The sequence below is a fragment of the Condylura cristata genome, unplaced genomic scaffold, assembly GCF_000260355.1.
Source record: "Condylura cristata isolate star-nosed mole 26May11 unplaced genomic scaffold, ConCri1.0 scaffold00038, whole genome shotgun sequence".
In the NCBI taxonomy this organism is placed as follows: Eukaryota; Metazoa; Chordata; class Mammalia; order Eulipotyphla; family Talpidae; genus Condylura; species Condylura cristata.
The window spans coordinates 1,316,228-1,330,914 of record NW_004567139.1 but is presented as its reverse complement, the minus strand read 5'-3'; the positions used below and the strand labels follow the sequence as shown (position 1 = coordinate 1,330,914).

The 14,687-nt window shown below is 47.2% G+C and overlaps 1 protein-coding gene across 2 annotated transcripts in view; it reads left to right on the top strand.

The window, feature by feature from the left end:
* The window catches only part of PECAM1 (platelet/endothelial cell adhesion molecule 1), a 47,329-nt gene that overhangs the window by 7,680 nt on the left and 24,962 nt on the right, over window positions 1–14,687 (top strand). For both annotated transcript variants that reach the window (XM_012733154.1, XM_012733153.1), the window contains 5 exons: window positions 1,292–1,585; window positions 4,854–5,159; window positions 8,710–8,985; window positions 11,596–11,844; window positions 12,931–13,206. In XM_012733154.1, coding sequence (XP_012588608.1) covers window positions 1,292–1,585; window positions 4,854–5,159; window positions 8,710–8,985; window positions 11,596–11,844; window positions 12,931–13,206 — 1,401 coding nt within the window. The remainder of the gene's footprint in view (window positions 1–1,291; window positions 1,586–4,853; window positions 5,160–8,709; window positions 8,986–11,595; window positions 11,845–12,930; window positions 13,207–14,687) is intronic.

Sequence of the window (14,687 nt, the reverse complement as noted above, 5' to 3'; positions counted from 1 at the left end):
CTCATGCGGAAGTGGCTTAAGCTTCTTAGTGCTGTGCTTTAACCCGCTGCGCCACCAGGGAGGGCCACACCTGACTTTTTTATATTAACCTTACGCCCGGCCACCCTTCTAAACTTGCATTATTTCAAATAGTTGGTCTGTGGGCTCTCAGGGTATCATCTGCCTATGGGGAGGGTTGAAGAATTTGACAGCACTCTTCACTCAAAAACTTAAAGTCTCATGACTGTTACTCACACTTCCTAAATAAAACAGGAGGCTAACTAACAGGCATAGTGGTTGAGCCCTGGTTGAGAGACGCCAGACAGATAGCCACCCTCCTTGAAGATGGAAGTTGATGGGGTGGGGGTGGAGGACTTAAGAGGTTTGACATTTTTGAGAGGTTGAGCTATTTGATTTTTAAGGTCAGGGGCTTTAGGTCAATGTGATGTCTAGTCAACTGAATTCTATTATCACCTACCGTTGCTGGATAAAAGCCAATTAAATGTTGGAGGATATGGGCCAGAAATAGTGCATGTAGCTACTTGATCTGAAGTCCAGTTTTTGGCAAAGACTAAGTGGATAGGTGGGTCTTGTGGTTGATTTGGGTGCTTGACTGGAGACCCTCTCATTGGGAGGCAACTGGTGCTCTTTGCTGCTCGGTGGTGGGAGGGGATGGGAAATGCCAGTGGCTGACTCAGAAGTGGTTTCTTGCTTCACCCATGCGCTAAGGTCTCTGAGTCTGTCAGAGAGAAAATGCCAGGTGGGGCTGTGCTATTTTGATCAGTTCTGGGTGGGGAAGGAAAGTTCCTGGGTGTGTCTGTCCAGCTTTAGTATTGTGGTAGCCTTCATTTATCAGCGGTTGCTCACTGGGCCCTGTCCTGCCCCTCTCCTGGAAGTCTTGCAGCAAATTATTAAGTAACTATCTTTGCCCCATCTCACAGATGAGGAAACTGAGCTCAGAGGTTAATCACCCAAGCTCAGCAAGCGATGACCCAGGACATGGGCATTTGTTTAAAATCTGTGTCCTCTACGCCCTTCTCCTGTCCCAGGGGCCATGATGTGGCAGCTTGCCGCTTGTATGCATCTTATGGAGAGGTTTTATTTGTCACACTCTGCAGACTGTCCCCCAATCTTGCCCCAGGCTGGAGCTACGACACACAGTCTTATCCACCTGGCCCTGTTAGCATCTGGGGTTCCTGGGCATGATACTGCCTAGGATGTGATCATGACCACTCAGTGTGCGGAATGTCATCAGGATGATGTTGTTTCTGAGATAACAGGTATGTCTGCTCTCCTTCCCTCCGGCACTTAGCTTTCACCATCAACAGCATCCACATGGAGATCCTGCCGAAGAATGAGGTGCAAAACGGGGAGAACCTGACCCTGCAGTGCATTGTGGATGTCAGCACCACCTCCCTCTTCAAGCCTCAGTACCAGATGCTGTTCTATAAGAACGATGCGCTCTTTTACAATATCTCCACCGTGAAGAGCACAGAGAGTTTCCCTATTCCCCAAGCCCGAGTCTATAACTCAGGGACATACAAATGCACTGTGATTCTGAACAACAAGGAGAAGACATCAGCAGAGTACCAGGTGTTTGTGAGAGGTGAGTCCCTGGAACTGGACATAACTAAGTTGATGACGTGTTCACACATGCCGCAGTGAGGACAGTAGTAGACGGTGATTGAATGCGTGGTCTCCGTGGCCTCACTGGCATCATTGTTTTCGCTCATCTGCCCAGAATTTTCCTAACCTAAAAATGTCTGCACATTTCTCTCCTCCTTGCCTTTGCACACGCCATTCCCCCTCCAGGGAGGCCCTTTCCTCTTATCTTCTTGTGAACGATTTCAAGACTCAGCTCAGAGATCTGCTCTCAGGCACTTTCCCGAACAAATTGCTAGCTTCTAGGGTCTCTGTCCTTCCAACGCTTATGCTCCCTGTGTTCGCTGGTCTGCGTGGCTCAGTGTCCACCCTGGAATCTGCAGTCCTTTGCCTGGATTAATCTGAGCCAATCCCTTCACGTTCTCACCAGTGAAACGAAGACAGTAACAATGCCCAGGTTGTTACTGAGAGGATGCAAAGAGATTGTGCACGTGGAGCGCTCCGTGTGACTTCCACACGTGATCACTCCCCGATAAATGGCAGTTACTATTTCACCCCACAATGCAACGATTCCTACCACATCAGTCTGCTCTTCTGGACTACCAGGTCATGAGGAAAGAGGTGGCATTTGGTCTATTTTTGTATCTCAAAAAATGATTCTGGCTCATAAGATGCCTTCAATGAATGATTGTGGAACAAAGTTAACAGGTACAAAGAGCAGGTAGAAATGGATCGGGGTTAGAAAGCAAGAGGGAAATCATTGTGCGAAATTGGGGTTCAGAGATAAAGGGTTCCATCCATTCAATCATTGGTTTAACTGTTCAAGCAGCATTACCTAAAACTGCAAACTTTTCCCCTTGGGGAAACCAAGGGCTGGATCCAAAACGCATCCAGCAGGTCCCGCTCTGGAGGCAGTTGTAGTGGGTGGGGAAGAGAGGCATTGAAATAAACACAGCCCCACAGTCATGCGGTCTGAGGGCCTTCGGGGCTCAAGAGGGGGAAGAAACCATGCTTCCTGGAGACGTCCAGGGCAACTTTCTAGAAGGGACTTTGGGCACAGAGACAGTAGAGGTGGCAAGTTTGCATGATGGCGAGTGGGCCGAGGTCCAAGAAATGGGGGGGGGGGGGCAGCATGAGTGAAAGGGCAGTCTGAGACGGGGCTGGGGCCCCAGCGGGGCGACCAATTCTTGAGCCTCTTGGAGGCTTCATTTCCTGTCTCTCAAGCAGAGGTAATCAGGTGACTCTGAATGCCCTGGAAGGTTGTTTTGTTTTGAAAATGAAATGGGACAGCTACTGCCTGGGGCTCAGGACCAGGTGCTGAGTGAGTGAGTGAGTGAATGGCCCCTCCATGCTTGGCTCGGACCATCCTTAGAGGAGAGAGTGGCCCTTTCAGCAAACAGGGAGCTGGCGGAACCAGCAGTCCAGTGTTGGGGTCCCTTTCCAGTCACTAGCCTAAAATCTCCGACCACTTTCTTTATCAGTCTTTGAGGCCCCCTGGGAAGCACGTGGCTGCATCTGGCTCCAGGCCATGTCCTCCCAGGGGTCCTGTGGACAGTTGGGGGGCATGGCTGGCGGCCATCCCTTTGTATCAGCAGCAGCAGCAGCTCCCGGGATTCAGGCCCATTGTCCCCCATCTTTGCTGAGGGCAGGGGGGGAGCAAACAGGCCTGGGCGTTGATGTTAGCAATGAGGAAAGGGGGGGACTGCAAATCTGGATAATGAGTGTTGAAAGAGGTGCTGGCGGCCTTTGGAAGCTTAGGGCAATTTTTTTTTTCAAATATGGACAATTTAATGGACAGAGTTAGCGGATTCAGCCCTAAACTTCTTGGACAACAGCTGTCACAATGGTTGTTTTTGCATTTTTATGGTCACTCTGTGATCGGAAGTCATTCAAATTGTTAATATTGTAATATTCCAGTAAGAAGAATTTCCATGTTGTAGGAGATAAACTGTTAGAAATGCTTTATGCACTTGGCATTTCACCCCTCCTGTGTTACTAGGAGAAAAATGGGACTCCGGCCAATTCCTGGCATGGCCACTGGGGCTCAGGGACTCGAGTGGCATGGGCCACACTTGGGGTTCATCAAAGGCAAAGGCAGATTAGAACCAACGTCTCTTGGATGCTAATATTGGTCTCTTGGCCTCTAGATAACTAGGCTAGATCTTCACGGTCGACGAAGGCCAATTCATCCATTCATTAGACATGTGCCGAGTCCCTCTCTGAACCAGGCAGGGGACCCAACAGGTGACATCAGTGGTGAGAATGCAGCCAGATCCCCTTCCCAGGAGGATGGCCTCCTTCTCTGAACTAACTGGACTGGATAAGCTTCCTGAGGGCCGCCAGTGACGGACTGAGTGCACAGGGAGAGGCGGGCAGAGCTGGCTGACTGGGCTGGAGCTTCTCAGCCCCACCTCAGACCTGGGTGTCTGCTCCCAGCCAGGCTCACCCCAACATGACCTCTCACCTGTTGCATTGAACTCTCCAGCCTTTCCTCTAGAAGGGCCCAGAGGGCTCTAGAAGGCCCTCCTGAGAAGCTACTCACACCCCTTGCCACAAGCAATTCCCCACTCACACATGCCTCAGCCCCCAGCTGGCCTCATCTGTCTATATGACAGCCCTCCTCCAAGTCATGTGTTGGGACTTCTTTCCTGAACCCCCAGAGCTTCTTTCCTGACTGCTCCCTCACTCACTGACCCCATGACACACCCTCCCTTTGCTCTGGGGCTTCTTCCTCTCTCCCCACTCCCCCATCCCAAACTCTGGCTTGGGAGTCAGACAGACCTGGGGTTGACTTTCAGCTACTTGTGGGGCTTGATGTCTAGGAGCTGCTGGGTGAGTCTAGAATCTTTCTGGACTTCAGCTTCGTCTGTAAAACAAGCACAAAATCTCTCTGACTTGCTGATGCAGGAGGATTATTAGGAGAATTACATGGGGTCATGGATATAAAGTGACAAAGTTTGTGGCTGCCATTCAGTAAGTGACAACAATGACAGTCATAGTAATAAATACTGGCCAGTTGGTTTTATTTGGTTTTAACTCTAACTTACACCGGGATTGTAAACTCGGAAAGCACCAACCTCATCTTAAAGATATTTTTATTTCTTAAAATGTCTGGATTAAGGTTCTAGGCACAAAGGTCATCATTGACTGGTGGGCCCCCATGGGGGTTCTGGAACATAACAAAAGAAACTTGGTGGGGGGCACCATAACTCAGCTGGGAGACTCCTGCTGCTAGGCCAGATTGGTGCTAATGGACTCTTTGTCCCCCTAAGGAGTGCCAAATCCCAGAGTCACCCTGGATAAGAAGGAGGCCATCGAAGGCGGAGTGGTGAAGGTCAACTGCTCTGTCCCTGAGGAAAGGCCCCCCATCCATTTCATCATTGAAAAATTCAAGCTAGAGGTAAAAGATGTCAAGCAAAAGAGAGAAAAAACTTCTTTGACCCAGAATTCTGTGATGATGGAATTCCCAGTGGAAGAACAGGACCACATCATATCTTTCCACTGTCAAGTTATCATCGTTTCCGGCACCCAAGTGGAGTCCTCGCAGTCCGTCAAGAGTGATATGGTCACCGTGACTGGTCAGAGTCCTGCTTTGATTTTGAGCATTCTTTTCAGTTGGCTGGTTTGGCAGGGGAGGAAGGGTCCAGAACTGGATGGGGCTGGAGCCTCTGGCTGGGCTGTGTGCTTGGGGTTATTCTTTTTTTTTTTTTTTCACTTCGGGTTATTCTTAATCACCTTCTACTTTTTAAACTTTCCTCTGCAATATCACTTATATATATATAAGTGTGCATGTATGTATGTATGTGTATATGTGAAATATGCATCAATATATTTAAAATTTCCTTAACAGAAGTGTCACAAAGAATAACCATAATGTATGATACCCTTTGCTCATTCTATTCTATTCTATTCTATTCTATTCTATTCTATTCTATTCTATTCTATTCTATTCTATTCTATTCTATTCTATTCTATTCTATTCTATTCTATCCTATTCTATCCTATTCTTTAAACACCAGCCAAGATTTCCTGGAGTGATACTGTGGGACCTGCAGTTTGAAAACCAAGGCATTAAGCCACTGCTTAACAGTGGAGATTGGAGAGAATTAGGAGAGGGGAAGGGGACATAGGTCCTCTGTCTTTGCCTCCCACATTTGATGAGGGGCTCCCCCTCTATCTGGGTACCCAAGACAAGCAGAGCTCCAGGGTAGCTCCCAGCCACTCCCAGTCACCTGTGGGGAAAGAATTGGTAAAGCTGGTAGGGTTCAAGGGATAATGCAGGGAGCCTCATTATCTCCCAGGCATAACAGGAGCCCTAAAGTTTGTCATAGATGACCTCTTGCTCTTTTCCTGTCCATTGCATATGGATACATGTATACAAACTTCTACATGAAACGTGACCCTCGACACATAGACACATAATACAGTCTACACTAGAGATACATAATTTACAATATACATGACATTATATGAATATTATGTATATCATTTATTTATCTGTAATAGATAATATTCTATTTTTGAGCATAATAATACATGATAGGTGCAATGCAGAAAATGCATGGGATCTGTAAAACTTTCACAATATCATAGTACCTCCTACCGAGCAAATGACTCTTCTACTCATTCTGCTTACGCATTCATGCATGCAGTGATTGTTTTCTTTGCTTTTACCAAAAAAAAAAAAACCTATCAAGCATTCCATCACTTTTTCCTAACTTAACAATACTTTGTAGATTCTTCTCCATATCAAAAAATATAGCTCTATGACATTTTAGTGGGAACTCAGAATCTTCTTAAAGGGTTATACCCTAAATTCTTCACCTAATTTTCTGTGGCTGGGTGTTTAATTATTTTCCTAGATTTTTTTTTTTTTTTTGGCGTGTTTACTTGTTTGCTGCTAAGGCAATCATGCAGTGGGCAGTCTAGTGTAGTTTTGCAAGTATTTATTATTATTAATTTTGGGATTGATTCTTAGCAGTCATTTGCTGATTCAAATGCTTTCTCAATTCAATAGCTATTGCCAAGATTTTCTTCAACATAATCGAAGGTTTCCGTGGAAAATGATGCTAATATTTATTTTTCCACATTCTTAAACAAACATGGGGTATTAGTAACATTTTATTAGTGGTATTTTGTGTGCTTGTATTTTCCGTTTTAATTGAGATAACACTGGCACACGAACATTTTATTAGTTTGCAAATCTAATCAAAGCACAGTGATCTATCCCTGTGATTGTAATTTGTACTTCTTCAGAGAGGTTGGAGACGTCCCTTGCCAATTGGCCTGCCCTCCTGTAAACGACCTGTTTATACTTTGCCCATTTTTCTGCTTCTGATGGATTTGTTTGAGACAAACAGTAAAAGAATTACATGCAGTAAAAGAATTAGCTCTTTTACTGATACTGCAGAAGTACCAATCCAATATGTCACTTGTCCTTATTTTATAGTAAGTTTTCCAGGCAGAATTTTTTAAATCTTTACTGAATCAAATTCATATATCTTTCTCTTTATGGTTTTTCAGATTTGTCTTTCACTTTTAAAGTTCTTCCACCTCTAAGGTTTTTATCTTTATTTCTTTATGCATACAAGAACTGGGGGATAAGCCAGAGGTGTGTGAGTGGGGAGGGAGGCCGTGAGAGGATTCAGAGACAGAGTGGGGAGCAGAACAGGCCGATGGACTGAAATCCACTTCTGAGGGGAGCAGCGGGGAGACAGGAGAGGTCTGTTGCGCCCTATGATTCACCCCCTGGCTGGTGTGGGGCGGGGGGTTAGAACTCAGGCCTCAGTGGCTGGGGATAGCTTGAGAGTGCTGAGACTTTAACTCTTGTGCCACCAGGAAGACTCACCTCTAAGGTTTATAAAGAAAAGAAACGCACTTGTTTTTCTATTACTATTTCCACAATTTATGTCTCCCTCCCTGCTGACCTGTGTTAAAATCCCTGGTGCATACGGACTTAACCTGGGATCAGAAAACCTTTTTGGTTATTATTAAGCTGCCCCAGAGTGTACTTGTTAAGTGTCCTGAAAGATGGACTTTCTCCCTGTAGAATAGCAGGCTATTCTAAAAATGGTATCTTCTTAAATTGTACATTTAAATGACTTTACAGTAAAAAAAAAAAACTATTCTATTCTATTCTATTCTCTAAAAATGGTATCTTCTTAAATTGTACATTTAAATGACTTTACAGTAAAAAAAAAAAACAACTAGTGAATATTAAAACATTATATTTTTGATCTTTTTAACACCCCAATCTGTGTTTTATTTACTTGTAATCTGTTTATATACTTTGCTATTTTTTTTTCATGTGAGTGAAGACCTAACCTCACCATTTCCTAAGATTCCATGCCTTCTTATCTGATTCTGACATTTTATTAAAACAGTGTATTTCAAAGTCCTTGATTCATGAAATCAATTTAGTCAATCATGGCCAGCATTAAGAAAAAAAAAAAAAAAGAATAGACTAGAAATCACTTTGTTGGGGGATGTGGTTATTTAAACACATTCTCTATGAAGCCACCCTGTTGACGTCTTTGTCATTTTTTTTAAAGAACTGGGGTACAGGCCAGAAGTGTGGGGCATGAGAGGATTCACCAGAGACAGAGTGGGGAGCAGAATAGGCAGAGCAACTGAAATGCACTGCTGAGGGGAGCAGTGGGGAGACAGGAGAGATCTGCTGCACCACGTGGCTGGGGATCGAACTTGTGCTGCAGTGGCTGTGGATAGTTTCATTGTGCTGTGCTTTAGCCCTTTGCACCACCACGGAGGGCCCCGTCTTTGACACTTTTGAAAACTGAAATACTTATGCTGACGTTCCATGAATGGCCCTTGGTAAGCAGGGGAAGCATCTGTTTCTAGCCACTGGGGTTGTTTCTGAGGTCACTTGAAGAAGGTTCTAGATGAGCTCTGGAAGAGGTGGTTTGACCTTGAGTAGCTCAAGACAGAATTGCAGTAAAAGAGGTTTAAGACCAAACAAGGGGGTGAGCATCAGGTCAGCCTCAACACAGCGTTTAGAGGAAAGGCTGAGTCTTTTTAATCAAAAAGATTGACCACAAAAACAGCGGGCGTGGGGGAGCCCTTCTCCCACTATCCAGGCCTCGGTCCAACCAGCTTGTCCTCTGCTTGCAGAATCTTTCACTACTCCCAAGTTCCACATCCGCCCGCAGGGCCTGATCACGGAGGGAGACGAGCTCCAGATCAGGTGTACCATCCAGGTCACACACCTGCCTCAGGTGTTTCCGGAGATCATAATCCAGAAGGACAAGGTGATCGTGGCCCACAGCAAGGAAGGCAACCAAGCCGTCTACTCCGTGATGGCCATGGTGGAGCACAGTGGCCATTACAAGTGCAAGGTCGAAACCAGCCGCATCTCCAAGGTCAGCAGCATCGTGGTCAACATAACAGGTAGGACTGTGCCATGGGTGTGCGTGCACAGGGCCGTCAGGGGGCCTCCTGCAGGGACCCAGGAGCCCAGTGGGAGCCGAGGATTCTGCTGGTCTGAATGGAAGGAGGCAGGTGGGGTGTGGCAATCGGGGCATGAGCCTGTTGCTGTGTGGTTGAGCCCTGGCCCTCGCTATAGCAGTGGCCCTGGGTGAGGCATGGAACTTCTCCGTGTCACACTTTAGGAGATGGTGACAGTGATGGCACCGCCTAGAGCAGGTGGCCCCACGGTGACTGGGAAGGACTCGGGGAATGTCAGCGGAGGGCTCTGTTACTCTCCATCACATTTATGGCTCCTCTGTGCACTGTGGCGGGTCCGGAGGGAGAACGCATGAGCGAACTCACAAATAACAGCCAAGTTCCACTTTGTTGCACATTGTACAGCTGGTTGATGTCCATTCTCCCCGGGGCCAAGGGCACTTTGTGTCTTGGCTGCTGAAAAACACGTCTTGTCCTTCAAGATCAGGCCCAAATCTCCCTCCCAGGCAGACATTGTCCCACCTTCCCCTGCACTCTGTCCTGTCTTCACTCATCGTGAGGATGGAGGGTCTTTCTGCACCACTCTATGCCAGCTCTTAAAGGGCCAGTCTGTGGCTTCATTCACCTGACATCACTGATGCTCAGCACAGAGCCTGGCCCATTGGGGAGCTCCGTGAGATCTGACCCTCAGCCCCGACTACTCCCTGCGACGGTCTGAAGCAACCAGCTGTGTCCTTTATAGACAGGCTGTGTGCAGTCAGGCCACCCCTAACGTTTCGCCCTAATTTGAAACCACCTTGCATATCTGTCCGCAAAATGGGTTGTATGTTTTACATTTTTGTTTATATGTTATAAATGAGATACTTTGGGATTTTTTTCCTAAGCCATTTTTTCACATTTTGGGGTATCTGCCAGTGAGGTCATAAGGCGCCTTAGAAATATGTGTCAATTTGTGTGTTTCCTTTTCCTCGTTCGTGACCTCGAGTTTTTGATGGTGCCGTGAGAACAGAGGAGTCAATGCTGATTATGTGGTTGGAAAGAAGGCAGGAGGCCGGAAGGAAGGAAGGAAGGTGGAAGAAAGGAGGGAGGGAGGGGAGGACTTTGATGAAATATATATCTGTTACTGGGGTCCCACCTTATTTGAAGTTTTTCTTACCCCTGTGGAGGAAACCAGGAAGACATGACAGCTGCTTATGACAGAAACGATTTCCCCTGGTGACAATGACAGTGCTAACTTTTGTCTTCAAATGTGTATGGCACGTAAATTTGGAGCCCCAGTCAGCATTTGATTCCCTGACTCCTGGCCACATTCTCAAGTCTCTAGCCTCAGATCGTTCCCTAAGAGAAACCTTGAGTCTCGGTTCCTTTCTCCATGCTCAGACCTTCAGGACAGGCTCCTTCTTCCTTTTGCCTCGAGGACTGTAACCACGAGCCAGTTTGCTCCAAGGCTTCACATTGGTTAAGTAGTTAATTAGGAAAATGAAACATACACCAAACTCTGAAACTTTGACATATTTCTGGGACTAATGAAATTAAGAGATGATGATGTCTTGAATGTTAATTTCATTCTTTATGACTGCTGATACCCAGCTAAAGTGATGCAGCTAATAACCCCTTAAAGTGGCACACGGCATCATAGCTTACAAAACCCTGGGAGGCTGAAGGTGTCATTTTCATCCCTCCCCATGGGGGGTGCTGGAGCAGTGGTGCCAGCTGCCACTTCTTCCTACCACCCCCCCCCAACCTACACTGTCCTACCGCCCCCACCCTAAGCATCCCCCACTCTGTCCAGCTGGGTCCCACCAACCCCATCTATTCGCCCTCCCACAGACCCCCTTGCAACACCCACTGATGCCACCCTGGGCCCCACTCTCCATAGATCTCAACGCCCTGAGATACAATCTCTACTCCAAAGCTGCCCCCTCGGTCCTTCTAGATGTCCAGTTCTTCCTCTTCTACTTCCACTGCATTCCAGCCAACGGAACCTCCAGCTGCTCCAGCCCCCTCCACCCCCCCAAACCCCGCCCTGCTCTGGCTGCCTCTCACCCCCTGCTGTTCCCTCTGCCTAGGGCACTTTGCTTCTGGATAGCATCCTCCAGAGGCTTCTCCTGAGTCCTCACACCTAAGGACCCCAGGGTCCTCTCCCAGGGGTCTGCTGCAACCACCCCATCTAAATTTCTCACTAGATATAGGTATTCTGAAGTCGGGGACTGTTTCTACTCACTGCTCTCTCCCCAGGGCCAGCCAAGGTGCCCAGCACAGACCTGGCCTGCAATAAGTACTTATGAAATAAAACGAGCAGATTAAAAAAATGAGTGAATTTGTAAATCATTACTTACTGCATTCAAGTTGCAAAACTCTCCTAATCCATGTCTGGGAGATAAATTAGATTAATAAGAGAGGAATTCCTGCCATCGGAGTCCTAGACAGAGAATGCCCCTGGCTCTGGAATGGTGATTCAGGTGAATGAGAAGCAAAGGGAAACTTTGTGCGTGAGGTAGAGGGTTAGTTCCGTCAAAAGCAGCTGGGCCAAAGTGGGGTGGGGGTGGTGCCCAGAAACATCTTACCCCACCCACCCCCCTCACTGTTTTCCAGAGCTATTTTCCAAGCCCAAGCTGGAATTTACCTCCACAAGGCTGGACCAGGGTGAAATCTTGAGTCTGTGGTGCTCTGTGCCAGGACAACCTCCAGCCAACTTCTCCATCCAGAAGGGAGACATGATTGTGTCCCAGACTCAAAATTTCACCAAGATAGCCTCAGTGTGGGACAGTGGGACATACACCTGTCTGGCAGGCGTGGGCAAGGTGGTCAAGAAGAGCAACAGTGTCAACATCACTGTGTGTGGTGAGTACACCCTTCTGGCTGCGAGAGTCTTGGTGCCTGCGTGGGGGGAAGGAGTGCTTTCCCCAGTTCCCACCCTCTCTAGTCTGAAGGCTGATGGGACTGAGACAGGGGTAGAACTTGAGGTAAAAAGAGAGAAATAAAATGGAAAGCAAGTTAGAGCACAGGAGAGAAGCAAGACAGGAAAATGTGGCTGGCCGAGGTCAAGCATGAGGTTTTCCTGTGAGTGTCGGCCTGTGATGTGGCCTCTGTGTTGCTGGAGGGATGCCTGCTCAAACGGTCGGGAGCCAGCACGCTACGTCATGACTAACCTTTAACACCTAAGTTGCTGTTTTCTTTTTTTAAATAAATTTATTTATGCACACAAAACTGGGGTCCAGGCCAGAGGTGCAGTGAGAGGATTCACCAGAGACAGAGTGGGGAGCAGAACAGGCAGAAGGATGAAGTGCACTGCTGAGGGGAGCAGCAGGCAGGACAGGAGAGGTCTGCTGTGCCCTGTGGGTCACCTCCCTGGCCGGGGATCGAACTCATGCTGCAGTGGCTGAGAAAGCTTCATAGAGCTGTGCTTTAATGTTGCGCCACCAGGGAAGGCCCCATTTTCTAAACTTTTAAAAGAAGCTAGCTTGTAAATAATGACCTGGTAGGGTTTATGCTTCTAGAAGCAGACAATTTACTGTCAGGAGAGGGTGAGGTTCTGCAAATTTGTTTTAAAATATATTGTTTGAGAGCTTGATATCGTTTGAGGCTTTTCCTGTGTGTCTGGGGCTGGGAGGTACATGAAAACACAAGCCATGTATTGGATTGTTGGAAAAGTCATGACATATTTTCTTCTATCACTTTTTTGACAACCCAGTATTTGGGGGACGTGATACTCTTGAATCTGTGCCACGCTTGTTTGTTTAGACCATTTTTCTCTCTCTCCCTGCTCACCATATCTCACCTGGCCATCTTAAAGGACCATAGTAAACAAAGCAGGGGACTGTTTATACCGCAATAGTGATGAGAAAGCAGGAGTTTGCCGAAGGAACCTCTTGGGCTCTGTGTTTCGCTTCTGCCTTCAATGCCCTCAGGTTCTCTCTCTCTTTCTAGAAATGCTCTCCAGGCCCAGGATATTTCATAATGCCCGGTCTGAGGTGATTAAAGGACAAACCATAGAAGTCAGTTGTCAATCCACAAATGGAAGCTCACCTATTTCCTACAGCCTTCTGAAAGCAAGTAACGTCTTGGACAGGCGAGACGAGAACTCCAACAGCCCCGCAGTGTTCCAAGACAAACCAACACAAGACACCGAGTACCAGTGCCTGGCAGATAACTGCCACTCCCACGACAGGATAGCCAGCAGCGTCCTCCAGGTCAAGGTGATCGGTACGTGGCCAGCTCACTGTGCTCTGAGGGGTCCTGTGGTTTCGGGCTTTAGTTTATGTTTTCAACAGTTTGCAGTTTCAAAGCCTAGGGGTTGGTCGAGAGAACTGGGAGATATGTGTGCCAAGTTACAAACATGACATGTGGCCAGATCAAGACGGAAGGAGCTGGACAGTGTTTGGTGTGGCCAGTGCCGTCTCTGTTTAGAACCTTGAAGTGAGATCTTAAAATACAAAAGCGCCCCGGCCTCAGGAAGCTCGAGTGTGTGGGCTCCCTCAGCGTTTGCTGCTTTTTTGGATGAACCCACATCCATCTCTGAGATCAGAGACCCGAGTCTTTGTCTAGTGCCAACCCCGAGGGCATCTGCAGCAGTCAGAGCTGCAGCCTGTGGCCTTATGGGGCACTCATGCCCAGAGGCACGTACCTAGCCCACGTGGGTATTCTCCTTGGAGCCCCCGTCTTGTGCCTCCTAGGCCTTTAGAATGCCGTCGCTCGCATCTCGGAGACACCCTGCACTGTGTGGCAAAAAGCTGGGTAAGACCCCCCTTCTGCGCTCTTCTCATTCACTCACTGCTGGTCTGCATGCCACAGCGGCCATCATGAGCGGGCCAGAGAGAACCCCGCTTCTTCTACTGTTTAACCTACGAGTAGTCGAACTTTAGAAACAACCATCAACATCTTCAAAGCACGTAGTGCTATAAGACATGCAAAGAATTGTTTTTGTTTTCAATGATATAACAAAAAAAGGCAGGATCTCCTGATTGACAGATAAATATTTTAACCTATTTGAAGAGCGAGGCAAATAGAGTAGGAAAAAAATGTGTGATTGTCTGTGAACTGTTCTTACAGGGATGTGAGGGGAAGTTGGGAGGTGAAAGATGCCCTCGAGCTTGAGTGGAGAGCTGGGTGAGGAGCCAGGGCTGGACTATGGATGGGCAGGGATGGCTGGAGAGGGCCAACCACTGTCATCAGACATGTGCAAAGGGCTCCATGGGCCCATTCAAGAGGCCGGGTAAACCAGATGACTGGTGAGTTGGTGAACTGCCAACTTTGAAGGACACTATCCAGTCCTGTGTGCAGTGAAGCATCAGAAGAAGAAAAGCAGGGGCCTCATTGGTCGCACAAGGATTTAAGTCTCAGCACTATGAAGCTAACTGCAGCCACTGCAGCATGAGTTCCATCCCCAGCCAGGGAGGTGACCCATATGGCATGGCAGACCTCTCCTGTCTTGCCTGCTGTTCCCCTCAGTAGTGTGCTTCACTCCATCTGCCTGTTCTGCTCCCCACTTTGTCTCTGGTGAATATTCTCACCCCCTTCCACAACTCTGACCTGCATCCTAGTTATTGTAGGCATAAATAAATAAATAAATAAATAAATAAATAAATAAATGAATGAATAAATAGATAGATAGATAAATAAATAAATAAATAAATAAATAAATAAATAAATAAATAAATAAATAAATAAATAAATAAATAAATAAA